A 12391-nucleotide genomic window follows, 5' to 3' on the forward strand; every position below is an offset into this window, starting at 1 on the left:
CCCATCCCCATTCCCATCCCCATCCCATCCCCATCCCCATTCCCCATCCCCTCCCCATTCCCATTCCCATTCCCATTCCCATTCCCATTCCCATTCCCATTCCCATCCCCATTCCCCTCCCCATTCCCGGCCTCTCCGCGCGCTCCCTCGAGCGCCCCCACGCGGCCGCCGCGCGCCCCTTCATGCAAATGAGCGCGGGGCGGCGGGCGCTGATTGGCTGCGGCGCGCGGCGGTGGCGCCGCCCCCGGCGGGTGTGGGTGCCCGCAGCCAGGTGCGCCCGGCCGGGGTCGCTCCGCCGCTGCCTCCGCTCCGCCACCGCTCCGCCGCCTCTCTGCCACCATGACCGTCACACGGCTCGACCAGGGCCAGCGATACCGCCCGCGGATGGCCTTCCTCAAAAAGGTGAGCGCCGGGACAGCCGCACCGTTATGGGCATCAGCGCTGGCGGGCACGCCGGTGCCGCGTCCGGGCGGGGCGATGCTGTGCCCGGGGCAGCGCTGGCTCTGCTTTGGCCGGGGTGGGCTGTGTTCACAGCATCCTGCTCGGCCATGGCTCCCCCGGGGCAGCTCTGGGCGTGTAGGGTCCGAGGGGTGACAGCCCCATCCCCGGGAGTTTGGGGCCATGACCTGTTGCAGAGCCCCGTGGATCCCAGCTGGCTCTGGGGTCAGTGTGTGCTGAAGTGACGGAGAAAAGAGAACTGTAATTTTGTTTATTTTTATAGCTTAGCCTCAGCTGAATGATTCTCCTGACACGTTTCCTCCCCCTCCTATATTTTTCCCCCAAACCACTCAAATGTGTTGTTTCCCAGGGGAAAACCCATCACCTGCAGTGCCAGGCCAGTCAATGCAGCTCTGGGCCAGTTGGTCCAGTGCGTGGTTCCCAGTGTTTGCAGCTGATGTCTGCTTTCAGAGGATGTATTACAGCCACTGTCTGCTCTCTGCCTCCTTCCAGTTTTTCAGAAATGAGCGTATTTGTGACCAGAAGCACTCTAAGGCGTGGGAAGAACTATCGCCCACGCTTTTGGGTGTGATGTGTAATTTTGTAAAGCATTTGGTGGTTTTTTTTTTCTGTAGCATTCATTCAAAAGCGTCGCCAGTTGTAGTATAACTGGTATCTGCAGATTTTAAAAAGCAGAGTGTTAAACTAGCTTTTCTCCTACTCACCTCTCCTGCCTGTGGCTTATCCTGTTGAGTGGAATTAACTGAATTTCTAGTGACAAGTACGGGCAGCGAGTTGCTGTTCAAGTTGTAGTTAGCTCTCCTCAATGCCCATGACCTAAGGAGGATTCCAGGGGTGAAGTGAGGGAATTTGGGGCTGTTCAATGCTAAGCTTTACATAGCAATGTGTGCTTTTCACTGCTTTTTGGTACAAGCAGTGTGCTTTTTACGCCAGAGGAAGTAAAGAGGGTATTTTCTTTGATGCTGCGTCTTGCAGGGTAAATTTGGCTGGGGAGCCCTGCCAAGGGAAATACTCTGGGCCAAATTCTGCACTGAGTAATTCTCTGTGGAGTTGAGTGCGGGGGTGCAGAGGAGAAGCTGTGTGCTTTGAGAAAACAACTGCCAGCAGCTGTACTTCAGCTGCTCTGTGGGAGTGCAGCAGCCTTTGCAAAGTGCTCCGAGCTCCTCAGATGGGAAGACCTGTCAGAGTACAGCAAATTGCTGTTACAGAGCGTTCACCACTCACACACAGAGCAAGCACCACTCACACTGTGAGCAGCGAGGGGGTTTCAGTAGTGCCTGTGCTTTGCAGGTCTAAGACCTGTTAGCAGTAGGAAAGGAAGCTCCTGGGTGGTCAGCAGAAAGGCCCTGGCTCTCATCTTTGCTTTCGTTCCTCCTGTTTTTTCCAGACCTTGGAGAAGCTGTGTTTGGAGCCTTGGCTGTTCCATGGCAGTGTGGTCTGTGTGCAGACAGCCACGTCCTCAGAGCTGTCTGGATACACCAAGCACCCTTACAGGTTGCCTGTGGTGGGAGCTGAGGATGCTCAGCATCCAGTGAGCACCTTACAGGCTTAAATCCACAAGGACCTAAAATCCTAGAGAGAAGCTTTGTTAATTGCTTAAGCCCGTGCTCACGCTTTGCTGCCAGCTGACACACAGGGGATCCCTGCCGTGCTCTCAGGCTGCTGGCCCCGTGTGCCTTTCTGTGGTGCTGCTCCAGCATGAGGCTCGTGATCACAGCAATCCTGCCACTGACATGGGGAGAGGACAGGGGGTTGCTTTAGCAGTGCTGTGTTGTTGCTGTGAGGCTGCTCTGCACGACTTGGGCTGGATGTGGAGCTTGGTCTTCATGGCTGAACCAAGGGGGGATTGGAGAGCCCCCTCCAAGGCCCTGCAACACCTGCTCATCCAGCAAACACTCATGCTGACACTTAGGCTGCTTTATTCTATAAACTGTCTTGGTAAGAAGAATACTGGCACAAAGATCTGTTGGGACAGAAGCCCCTGAAATGCATTTTGGCTGCATGCACTTGGCTGGATGCTGGGAGAACTTCAATGAGGCCAAGCCCTTGGTGCCTGTGCCTGCCCCAGGGTCAGGGTCTGGCTCTGTTGGGCATCCCCTGGCAAAGCTGGAAGCAGGGCTGTGCTTTCCAGCAGCTGCTGGGCTGTGTGTTTTCCCTTGCTGTGCTACACGAGCTGCATTGTGACTCATACCTTGTGCGTAGGGCTGATGGATTGGATGCTGTTTGCCTTTTCCTCTGCCTCTTCCTTACTCTGGTCCCCAGTGGCTGCTCCCAAAGCTGCACAGCAACCAGGGAGGGACCATCCACAGCCTGGCTGGGGGCTTTTCCAGCCAGGCTTGGCTTCTCAGGCTTAGACCTTCCAGCAGCTGCTGGTCCTCATCTGCCTGAGCATTTCCCAAGGTGTGCCAGCACCTGATTTTGTTTTTGCTGTAAGGAGCCATCCAGTGGGCTCCTGCTCTCTGTTTAAGCGAGACCCTGGATATGGCTGAAGCTGAGCCTTAGGTCAAGCTCAGCATCATCCCATCCTCCCTTTCCCTGTCCCAGGTGGGGAGATGCTGGTGCTGCACCTTTCTTTGGAGCATCACACCAAGCGTGACATGCTCTGAGCAGTCCTGGTGAGAGCCAGTGTGCTCGGCCAGGCCAGACTGTGGGAAGAGCCAGCTACAGCCCTGCCCTCCCCATTCACACATTTACTTGCCTTGGCTGAGGGATCACCACGTGGGATCAGGCTTCCTCCTCTCAGCTTTAATTAAGAAAAAGCAGGAAGTTTTAGGTGGTTAACAATGGATTTTTGTTATTTCTTCTTTTTTTCTGATCATCCATCAATGTGCAAAGCAGGGTTGGTAGTTATAGTCCTAGAAAACAATTGAATGAGCCTTTGAGGCCAGAGTTGGGATGAAGGCCTGTATTGTTACCTTGGAAATCGGAGCAAGGGGGGCTGATCCTTGCAAACAGTAACAGGCAGGGAGGGGGGCTAGAACCAAACAAATGCACACGATGGAGAAGGCAGCAGATCTTTAATTATAGCACCAGGAGTGGACACTCGGCTGGGAGCTGGAGCCTGCTGAGAAAATGATCTTAATTACATCTGAAGCAAAGATACCTCTGTCTGATTTAATGCTGGGAGGGGCTGAACTCCTCACTTTGGAAGTGTTTTGCTCTTGTGTGTCAGAGACTCAGCACCTGGATGATGCTTCGGTGTTGTAGATGCCCTGACCCTGGGGCAATTTTGCCCGAAGGGTAAAGCTCAGGGAAACAGGGATGGGAAATGCACCTGGGGTAACTCAACCAAGCAGTCCATCAGTGGTCATTTGCCCCCACTGCTCCATGCCATGGGACAGTATCCATGCTGAATCCATCCTCCTTCTCCAGAACCATGGACACCCCATCAGTCACTGACCATTTGAGCTCCCACATGCTCCTGAAATTCAGTGATGCTTTTTCTTATCACATGTGAGTTTGAGTTTTGCTTTGCACTCAGTGAGCCCTGTGACTTCCTGTAATCAGGTGGGGGACAGACAGTTTTCCTGTTGCTCTTTTGCGGCTTTCAGGGTGAGATCACCTCCATGAAGAGATTCTTGTTGCTCTGAAGGAGAACCCCATGGCTGTCATGCCCCATGGTGGCTCTGTGCTTGAGGTGAGCTCTCCCCAGAGCCTGGCTCCTTTGGAAGTCCTGATATTTACCTCTGTGTGCATCTCCACCCACCAGCCAGCACCAGGAAGTGGCTTCTGGCTCTGCAAAATTCAAAGCAGGCAGCTTTTTCCTGGCTGAAAGCGTGACAGAATGTACTGGAGCCCTGAGCAAAGCAAGGAAATGCTCCTGCTGGGTTTTAACCAGCCCTCCTGGCCTCTCACCGGTGCCAATGGTAACTCCTGGTCACTGTAATCACCAGTGTTCCCTTAGGAGAAGAGACAGGCTGAATTTTGATCAGCAAGGTGAACGGTTTGCAGCCCTAACAGCAGCTCCTTCCTTTTTAATGTATATAATTTCTCCAGTGACAAGAGGGAGTGCGGCAGAGTGTGAAGGCAATAAGAGCTGCTGGTTGAAGGAAGGGAACACGCTGTGCTGGGAGGCTGTGTGGGTTTCTGAGCCAATTCCCTGCTCTCAGCTGGTTAAAGACCTGTTTGAGCCCACCAGGGTGGAACAGCAGCCCTGTGCTGGAGCGGGATGTGCTGTTCCACTTGCAGGGAACAAGTCCTGCCTGAGCCTGGTGGGACCTGCAGGGCGGTCACAGCACTGGGATGTGGTGAGGATGAGCAGGGCTGTGTTTGCCCCCTGTATCCACGTGCTGAAGTGTTCCCTGCTGAGTGACTGTGCAGTTATAGAGAATAAGTGACTTCCCAAGATACCTGAGAGGCTTAGAGGGAACTGAATCTGAATTTCCTAAATTAGCGCCCTTCCTGCTGGACCATCCTACCTCAGCTCATCCCACACAGCTCCACAGGCATCTCTCCATGCACAGCCTTGAACTTGCTGAGGCTGAAATTGTGGGTTCTGTTGAAAGGCCTAAGAAAGTCTGCGTCACTTTGGGTCTGGTTTTGCTATTTTAAAATATTTTGTATACGTATTTATACAAATATTTGTGTGAAATTTTACCAGGCTTCTCTGTTCTAGTATTAATTTGTCACTGCCTTTAAAAGCAGTTGAAAATCCAGTTTTACTGGCAGGCCCAGGGTGCATCCTGTCACTACAGCTTAAATCCTCACTGAACTTGGCAAGACTTGGGAACAAAGTCACTGTGGTGCCTGTGAAGACAATGCCCTTCATTATGCGTGAGTGTCATCAAGTCACACTCATTAAATCCTCTACTCCTAGTTAAAAAGCTACAGCCTCACCCAAAATGAATGTGCAGAGAGACCAAATTGGTCCTGTTGAAACAGCTTTGATTTAGTATCTCTGGAAGCAGAAGACAGAAAGAAGAGCATCATCCCCAAAGCCAGTGCTCGGATGATCTAAAACAGGGAGATGAGGAGCGTGGCCCAATCCACCCATCTGAGCAGAGGATCCCAAGGGGAAGCAGGGGCTCTTGTGCTTTTGGGATGGTGCTAGTAGGAAGTCAAATAAAAGATCTTTTAAAATAATTAAAGATAATTGGAAACCAGAAATAGAAGAGGTCTGGCCCTGAGGGTGAGACTCATCCTATGTTAAAAGCATTGCTCAGGAGTCCAGGTGGGAGATGCTGCCAGATGGGATGATGTTGCTCTGGATGGTGTGTTTCTGCCCCATCCCTGGAGGGACTGAGATTTGCTGCCCACAGACCCTGTCTCAGAGCTGTGTGTCTCAGCCTGTGCTGTCTCAAAGGACAGTTCTCATCCCCCCCCACACCCCAATTTGAGCTTCTTGCTCAGCCCCAGAGCAAAGCAATGTGCTTCTCTTGCTCTTCTGCAGTCCTGCCTGGTGATTATCAGCAGACCAGAAACAGAACCTTTGCTGTTTGGTCTCTAGCCAAAATATTGCTTATATTCATGGTGCATGGTGCAATATCTACAAGTCTGTGCACAGCTGGAGGATCTGTGCAATAGAAGCACAGATTCTATTTCCTCCCTTTTTTTTTTTCTTTCAAATTGCCCAGCAAAGAGCCCACCGAGCTAGAGAGGAACATTTTTGGGTAGCAGAGATTTTATTTATTTATTTTTTCTGAACTCAGCTCTCATGGAGTGGTTGCATCCTATCCCTGGTCTGCTAACCCTGGCTGTGTGTTCAGTGCGAGGGAGTGACCCTGTGAGTCAGTGAGAGAGCTGACATGGTTTGGAGGTGGCATCTCTCATGGCAGGGGGGAGGTTTGGAGAGGGCTGTGGCTGTCGAATCCATTCCTGTGGCACACCACTGCCCACCCCTCTGGAATGCTGCAGTGGTCCTGGGGCTCCCTCCTGCCCACTCCTGTAATCCATCCCATCCCATGCTTTGCAGATCGAAGCACTTATGATGGAGATGCAGAGTCCAGACACAGGCATCAAGACACAGACACAGACAGTGATGGTTGCCAGCATCCCACACGCTGTGACAGGTAAGAGCTGCCCTGGGGGAAGGGACCTGGCTAAGAAAGTTCAGCAGAGAAAAGCTGTGTGTGGACCCCATGGCCAGGGTTGCCAGTGCCTGGCTGAATGCTGGAGCCCTTGTTTCCGACAAATATTCGCTGTACATCCTTTGAGATGTACCTGCTCCCTTTATCTCATACTCACTTGTGTCTCACTTCATTCCTGCTCTTTGAGTCAGAGACACAAAGATTGATAACTTGCACTTTCAGCTGTCTCATGGGGGTTAACTCAAGTGACCTTGCTTTCTTTCAGCATAGAGGTGAGTAGGTACTGCAGCCTCCAGACTTATCATATTCCCAGTGAGGCTGGATCACAAATAAAGATAAATATTAAAACCCCATTAAAATAAGCAGCCTGGAGGCAGACTGAAAGACGGTACTTTAGAAATGAACAATAAGCAATTAGTCTCCCATTTAATGTTTACTCCTAGTAATAATTTTTCTTTAGTAGGCAGGAAAAGCACAAAATACTCAACCCACTTCTGTGCCTCTAAGTGACAGCTTTGCCTCATTCAAGCAGGCTGAGGAAGCAGCAGACAGGACCTGTGCTGTGTTCAGTGTTACAGGCAGCTCTTATCTCAGCCTCCTTGTGCCTGCTCCTCCTTTCACTGGGCACTATCAGTACCTCTGCTTCCCTGTCCTCCAAGCCTCCACAAAAGCTCTTGTGAGGAACCCTCTGCTGTAAATATTCACACACAGTCTTCCCAAAGTTTCTTCCTCCCGCTTTGGTCTTTCTGCAGCGCTTTGAAATTCAGAACAAAAACTCCCACTGAAACCAGTGAGTTTGCTCCAGGCAACTCAGGAGACTTTTCCCACTGTGTTTGCAAAGCCTGGTAGGCCCTGGGTGTTGTTTGCCCCAATTTTTTTTTTTTTTAAAGGGAGAATGCAGAGCTACTGAAGTCCCTTGTCCATGGGTAGAGTCAGTCGGTGAAAGGGTCAGGAAGAACTCGGACACATCTGAAGCTCGTTCTCAGCAGCACCCTCCATGCATTGCAGTGCAAACCACATCCTGGCTCACACAGTGATTATGCAGCTGAGTTTGGTGGAGGTTTGCATGTACAAAGGAGCTGGCCTTGCCTCCCAGAGCTGTCAGGGAATAGTTAAGGCAGCGCTGCAGGGAAGATTCCCCTGTGCTGGAGGTGACATCCCACACAGATTAAGTGAAGGGGAACAAGAACTTCTCTTGATGTCTGCCCAACATAAAACACCACTTCCTAAAAGTCCATGGCCAGCTGGTGTGGAGGGACAGTGCCTGTTGGCACTCATCCTCTTTGCGTGCTGTCTGCTTCATTCTGGTTCCTTAACCAAAAGTGCTGCAAGTTGCCTCTTGCATAAGTCATAAATTCTAGTCCACTTCTGAGAGGCAAGTGAGTTCCAGTCCCTTTGCTCACCACTCTCTGAACTGCGATATTTTTAGTGCTGCACAAGCTGCATGGATACTGATGGACTTCTGGGTGTTGCAAAAGATACCGATTCATGTCTGGCAAGGGTCTGGTGAAGGCATTGGAGCAGTGGACACAGATCCACTGGAGAGAGCCTGGCTCTGCATGTGCAGGAGGCCAACTAGTTAAATTCACTCAAAGTCAGTAAAACAGCTCACAAATAAACCTCAGTGTTGAATGTGCACCTCTGGGGGAAAGTGCTTACAGAGAGAGCTGTCTAGAAATGAGTGATGAGATAATCCTTTAATTTCATCTATTTCAGGAAGCAGGCAGTAGGATAAGAGCTCTGAGCCCCTATTAGAAAGTTAAGTCATCACTGCAATGTCAAGAAAGGTCAACACCTCAGTCTGCAATCCTAAGGGAGGTCTGGAAGGAAAGACCAGTAATTGATCAGGGAACAAGTGCATTTTTACCCTCTTTAAATGGAAGGAGGTTCATGAAATTTGCCCCCCAGAACATAAAACTAAAACTGCTGGAGATTTATGCTGACTGTGGGTGCGACTGCTCACACTCCAAGAAAAGAACTGGGAGAGATAAAATGTGTGTGAACGGAGAAATCTTGTCTCTCTTTGATAAATTCTGTTACCACTGCAGCTTGGGTCTGAGATTTGGATATCCCTTCTATTCCTTCAAGGACTCTTAGAGGACCAGTCACTGGTTTTCTATAAAACTGACACAGGACTGTGATCTGTGGATCTGGAGGTTCTTTGCAGTTAATCTTTCAAGACAAGGTGATGCAAAACAAGGGGCACTTCGCCTTCCCTGGGTGTGAAGGCTGTTGCATTGCTTAAGGCACTTCACCTTCCCTGGGTGTGAAATCTGTTGTACTGCTTAAACCCTCTCTAAGCCACCTATGAGGGTTTAGGTGCAGCTCAGGCCAGGTGTGCTTGTGCACACACTTGCTGTGCCATCCCAAGGTCACTGCCTGCCTCGGGCTCCCTCTCCCAGGGAATGGTGCTGGCTTGGTGAGTGACAGGATGGCCAGTGGGAGACCAGCAGTGCATTTCATCTGTGCTGCCTTGTGTGGTGCATTTGAAAGTACATTTGCAAAAAGGGGTCTGTGCCCTTGGGGGGATCCAGAGCTCAGGGAGGGCTGTGGACTGGAGAGGTCTCATTTTCACCTGATGGGTTTTTTTGCCTTGCAGGTAATGATATATTGCAGTGGATCCTTCAGCGCTTGCAGATCACTTCAGAAGGTGGGTAAAAATGTGAAAATTGAGGCTTTTTCAGCTTCGAGTTACAAAACTTTAAGGTCTCCATAGACAGAACCTTTTAGATGAATTCTTCTCCCCTGCACAGGAGCTCACTTTTAATTCCAGTGCAGTGTTTCTGTGCAATCAAAACGTCTGCCTTCTCCATTTTCAGAGGCACTCCACCTGGGAGACCTGTTTGTCAAATATGGATACATCTACCCTCTTCAGGAGCCAAAGAACCTCACCCTAAAGGCAGATGGCAGCCTGTACAGGTTTCAAGTGAGTCGCAGCTTCTCTAAGCTGTTGTGAGAGGGTTCAGCACTAGTTTTTATTAAAAACAGGCAGCTGGGGCAGTTCCCCAGGACCTGTAGTCGTGAGTCCAGGCTGTGCAGCCCTGCAGTTGTTCAGTGTGCAGGAGGAAGGGATCCACAGAGGAGCCTCAGAATGCAGTTTACAGGGAACCTGTGATAGTTTCTTCAACTAAATTAGTGTACTTGTTCAGCTTAATAATAGCTGTGCTTTCTCCCAAATGTGTGTTCCCTTCCAGGTCTTAAAGTAGCAAATGGAATTGCTGGTTGGAAGTAGAGAATGATCTGGGATCATTGAATAATGAATATACAAAAAGCACAGTAATATGGGGATGTTTTCAGTGTTTGTGGTTGGGCTGTTTCCACTACGATGGGAAATCAGAGTGCCCTCACTGGTACTTGGAATGAGGAGTCTGGTTCCCACATGGTGCCAAATCAGGCTCCAGCATCTCAGACAGCAGGGAGAGGTTGTCCATATTAACTGATGGGAGAGGTGGAGTGGATTTGATATTGGCAGTCGATTCTCCTTCTGTAGCTGTCCTGCACCACCGTGCCAGCTGACACACAGCTAAGGAGCTGAGGCTCTGAGCACAGCAGAGAACTTTCCTCCCTCCAGTGTGGGTGGTTCCAGGTGCCTCTGGGCATGAGTTCAAGGCCTTTGTGCACTAACCAGAGACTCATTTCTCTGCAGACCCCCTATTTCTGGCCCGTGCAGGGCTGGGCTGCTGATGACACAGACTATGGTGAGTTCTGCACTGCTCGTGTTTGAGAGGTGTAGGGAAAGCCCGTGGGTTTGTGCAAACAGTCCTGCACCACGTTTGCTCTTCTGTCCTTGTGCTGTGTTTCCACATGCAATGACCAGCCCTTACATTTTTTTCCATGCTCTCTTGTGAATAATTCTCAGTAGTGCTGAATTGAGGGTGTGACCATCTTGTGGTGGCCTTGATGAGAGAAAGTGCTTAAGCTCTTATGTTCCACTACGATCCATCCGACAGGAACACATCTGAATTACCTTCCTGGGTAGGGAAGACTTTAAACACAGGATTAGATTTCCCTGAGTAGTTAAGTGTATTCCTGGATCTGAGCCCAAGACTATCTTCCTGTAGATTTGGATCAAACCCTGCATTCAGAGATGGTTCTTTCTTTATAGAATGCACAGTGGCTTCCAATATCTCCTGATGGCTCTTTCCATGTAAATCTTATGTTGCCTTTATGATGCTTTTTAGTGTAAAGCAGGTCATGAAACTTGGGCTGATGAGCTTGGTTTGCTGCCGTGGGCTGTGCAGTTCACAGACTGATTTGTTTACACCAACATTATCCTCTGTGGCTTTTATCTGCATTAGGCTGTAGATCTCCTGGGGAAATAAAAAAGCTCATTTTTAGATTGGAATGTTTTTATTAGAACTTGAGCAAAACACTGGCCTGTGCTCAGGAAGCTTGGAGGTCAGACTCTGAAGAACCTCAACATCTGAAGGATTTGGTCCAGTATCCCTTGATCCATGAAAGCCTGGCCGAGTTCCCAAAGGAAGGGTGATTCCTGGCAGGAGGCACACGCCACTGGTTCTACCTGGCTGCTCCCAGACTGGGCATCCACGACAAAGTGAAAGCACTGAGTTCTTTTTTCTCCACTGGGCTTTTGTGAGCCTGGAGCTCATGGTTAGGAAGATATCGTAGCAGACAAAGACTCCTGGTTTTGTCATGTGGGTAGCTTTTTAATTGTTTTAATTGTTCTTGGACTTGTTGGTCTAAGTATTACTGACTGCTTATTTGCTTCTCCCTCACAGCAATTTATCTGGCAAAGAAGAACATTAAGAGGAAAGGGATTTTGGAAGAATATGAAAAGGTGAGGAGATGCTGCACTTGTTCCATGACAAGCCCCTCATTTGCTACAGCTTTAGCCCTCTCTTGCTAATGGAGCATAGCAAAAAATCACCTCTTTAATTGCATGAGGTGTCACTCCAGCAGTATCAAAAGCCCAAATTTTGCAAGTGTAAAAACAGCCAGTACAGATAAATGCTGGGAAGCGAATTATAATTTTAACAGGGGTAATTGCTCTCCTTGCAATGGGATTTTTGAACTGTTGCAATTCTTGTAATTACGTTCAGAACAATCCAGATTTCCTGGCTCATTTACCAGCTTGGCCTCCTTGAGCTATGGAGAGTCAAGAAAACCCTGGCATGGGAGTGCCCTGGTCAGAATTTTCACACTAACTGCTTTTTTAATTTTTATTCCAGGAACATTACAACATGCTCAATCAAAAAATAAACTACAAGTGGGATTTTGTCATTATGCAGGCCAAGGAGCAGTATAAGTGAGTTGACTTGCATTCCCTCATTTGCATCACTGGGGAGGGTACAAGGAGCAGAGCTTGGCTATCTTGGTGCACAGTTAAATTACCCTTCAAAAACACCAACTGCAGCTTTAAAATGACTTTTAGGAGAGGTTTGGATTTTGCACCTGATGTGGCTCCCTGAAGAAGCTGAGGTCTGATGCTGCAGTGTGCAAGCCCTCGTTAGGGACAGCTTCATTTAGCTCAGTGTTGTCCAGGAGCATTTGTGCACCAGGCCACTGGACTTAGGGCCTGTTGTTGGTCTGGGTCAGTTATTACTTGCACATCTCACAGCTGAATGGAGTGCCCTGAATGAAGAAGCAGTAAATGTTCCCAGCAGGGACTTCTGGAGAAAAGTGTGAGGTGCATACTGAGGCACCCAGCTGAAATGATTTGATTTTAGAAGCTGAATCCTTCAAATGGGAAAGTTAGTGAATGTTAGATGGGATTACTCCTTTGGGCATAGGATCTTTCCTACTCCTGTGGATCCCTTTTACCTCCTTTTACCTCCCAGCTCGGCAGGCACTGCCTCTGCTGTTCAGCAGCCTCTCTGTCTTCCCTGGGATGGCAGCCAAGTCCCCGGAATACAGCTCATCAGATAACTGTCTCATTAGACACGAGA

General features: G+C 49.6%; 1 protein-coding gene across 3 annotated transcripts in view; it reads left to right on the forward strand.

Annotated features, from left to right (window-relative positions):
* Positions 1 to 296: 296 nt before the first annotated feature.
* The window catches only part of RGS9 (regulator of G-protein signaling 9), a 30003-nt gene continuing 17908 nt past the window's right edge, over positions 297 to 12391 (forward strand). For all 3 annotated transcript variants that reach the window (XR_001874269.1, XM_017812193.1, XM_017812194.1), the window contains exons 1-7: positions 297 to 402; positions 6371 to 6467; positions 9085 to 9135; positions 9305 to 9411; positions 10132 to 10183; positions 11225 to 11283; positions 11675 to 11751. Coding sequence is in view for 2 of the 3 variants with exons in the window: in XM_017812193.1 (XP_017667682.1) it covers positions 340 to 402; positions 6371 to 6467; positions 9085 to 9135; positions 9305 to 9411; positions 10132 to 10183; positions 11225 to 11283; positions 11675 to 11751 (506 nt within the window). In the remaining variant the exon portion in view is untranslated. The remainder of the gene's footprint in view (positions 403 to 6370; positions 6468 to 9084; positions 9136 to 9304; positions 9412 to 10131; positions 10184 to 11224; positions 11284 to 11674; positions 11752 to 12391) is intronic.

The sequence above is a fragment of the Lepidothrix coronata genome, unplaced genomic scaffold, assembly GCF_001604755.1.
Source record: "Lepidothrix coronata isolate B3197 unplaced genomic scaffold, Lepidothrix_coronata-1.0 Scaffold34, whole genome shotgun sequence".
NCBI classification, from domain to species: Eukaryota; Metazoa; Chordata; class Aves; order Passeriformes; family Pipridae; genus Lepidothrix; species Lepidothrix coronata.